The 1,955-nt window shown below is 55.1% G+C and overlaps 1 protein-coding gene across 1 annotated transcript in view; it reads left to right on the top strand.

Moving 5' to 3' along the window:
• The first annotated feature begins 317 nt into the window (after positions 1-317).
• LOC107297801 (acid-sensing ion channel 1-like) overlaps positions 318-1,955 on the top strand; it is a 21,398-nt gene continuing 19,760 nt past the window's right edge. The window contains exon 1 of the mRNA XM_015827165.1: positions 318-322. Coding sequence (XP_015682651.1) covers positions 318-322 — 5 coding nt within the window. The remainder of the gene's footprint in view (positions 323-1,955) is intronic.

Genomic DNA, 1,955 nt, shown 5'->3' on the forward strand with positions numbered 1-1,955 from the left:
ACAGGACCCTCATTTGGGACCCACACCTGCCCCATCACAGGACTCTCCCTTGTGACCCACACTTGCCCCATCATATATATATATATGCCGTTCTGCTGGGCGGGGGGGGATCGGCAGGGGGGGGGATCGGCTCGGCTTGGGACGACTTTCGCTTTCTGCTTTCCCTTTCTGGCTTCGGCCCCCCTGAGAGAGGAGTGCGTTAAGGGTATGCGGAGAAGCCAAAGGGGGAGGAGACCGTTTGGGGTGGGGGCCAAGGGCGCCAGCGACCCAAACAATGGTTCCCGCCGGCGGATCAACTGGGATTGCAAACGGACACTATGAGGTTGGCGGGAGGAGGAGGAGGAAGGTGGCTGCGTCCACTAGGCTGCTTAGAGTGGGATTTCCCCCCCCCCCGGATCTCGCCTTGACTTCCTTGCTGTCACTGACCCCCCCCCCAAAAAAATAAAGGTTTCCTTTCTGGACAAGGCCCGTTTGAAGTGTTCTGCTTTCTTGGGGGGGGTGTTAAGCGAAGTGGGTGCTTACACGCCGGACGGCCACTTGTCTGGAACGGTCGAGGGTCTCCTGGTTGAGCAGGGGGGTTGGGCTGGATGACCTCCGGGGTCCCTTCCGACTGTCATTCTGTAAGGGTCTCCTGCTTGAGCAGGGGGTTGGGCTGGATGACCTCCAGGGTACCTTCCGTGATTGTGTAAGGGTCCCCTGCTTGAACTGGGGATTGCACTAGATGACCTCCAAGATCTCCTGCTTGAGCAGAGGGTTGGACTAGATGACCTCCAGGGTCCCTTCCAACTCTGTGATTGCATAAGGGTCTCCTGCTTGAGCAGCGGGTTGGACTGGATGACCTCCAGGGTCCCTTCCATGATTGTGTAAGGGTCTCCTGCTTGAGCTGGGGGTCGGACTAGATGACCTCCAAGGTCCCTTCTGACTCTGTTATTCTGTAAGGGTCTCCTGCTTGAGCAGGGGGTCGGACTAGATGACCTCCACAGTCCCCTCTGACTCTGTAATTCTGTAAGGGTCTCCTGGTTGAGCAGGGAGTTGGACTAGATGACCTCCAAGGTCCCTTCCAACTCTATCATTCTGTAAGCGTCTTCTGCTTGAGCTGGGGGTTGGACTGGATGACCTCCAGGGTCCCTTCCGTGATTGTGTAAGGGTCTCCTGCTTGAGCTGGGGCTTGGACTAGATGACCTCCAAGGTCCCTTTTGACTCTATCATTCTGTAAGAGTCTCCTGCTTGAGCAGGGGGTGGACTAGATGACCTCCAAGGTCCCTTCTGACTCTTATCATTCTGTCATTCTGTAAGGGTCTCCTGCTCAAGCAGGGGGTTGGACTAGATGACCTCCAGGGTCCCTTCCAACTCTATCATTCTGTAAGGGTCTCCTGGTTGAGCTGGGGGTCTGACTAGATGACCTCCAAGGTCCCTTCCAACTCTATCATTCTTTAAGGGTCTCCTGCTCAAGCAGGGGGTTGGACTAGATGACCTCCAGGGTCCCTTCCAACTCTATCATTCTGTAAAGGTCTCCTGCTTGAGCTGGGGGTCGGACTAGATGACCTCCACAGTCCCTTTTGACTCTGTTATTCTGTAAGGGTCTCCTGCTTGAGCAGGGGGTCGGACTAGATGACCTCCAAGGTCCCTTCTGACTCTTATCATTCTGTCATTCTGTAAGGGTGTCCTGCTCAAGCAGGGGGTTGGACTAGATGACCTCCAGGGTCCCTTCCAACTCTATCATTCTGTAAGGGTCTCCTGGTTGAGCTGGGGGTCTGACTAGATGACCTCCAAGGTCCCTTCCAACTCTATCATTCTGTAAGGGTCTCCTGCTCAAGCAGGGGGTTGGACTAGATGACCTCCAGGGTCCCTTCCAACTCTATCATTCTGTAAAGGTCTCCTGGTTGAGCTGGGGGTCGGACTAGATGACCTCCAAGGTCCCTTTTGACTCTATCATTCTGTAAGAGTCTCCTGCT

Source organism: Protobothrops mucrosquamatus, unplaced genomic scaffold (assembly GCF_001527695.2).
Source record: "Protobothrops mucrosquamatus isolate PMUCROS unplaced genomic scaffold, P.Mucros_1.0 scaffold3537, whole genome shotgun sequence".
In the NCBI taxonomy this organism is placed as follows: domain Eukaryota; kingdom Metazoa; phylum Chordata; class Lepidosauria; order Squamata; family Viperidae; genus Protobothrops; species Protobothrops mucrosquamatus.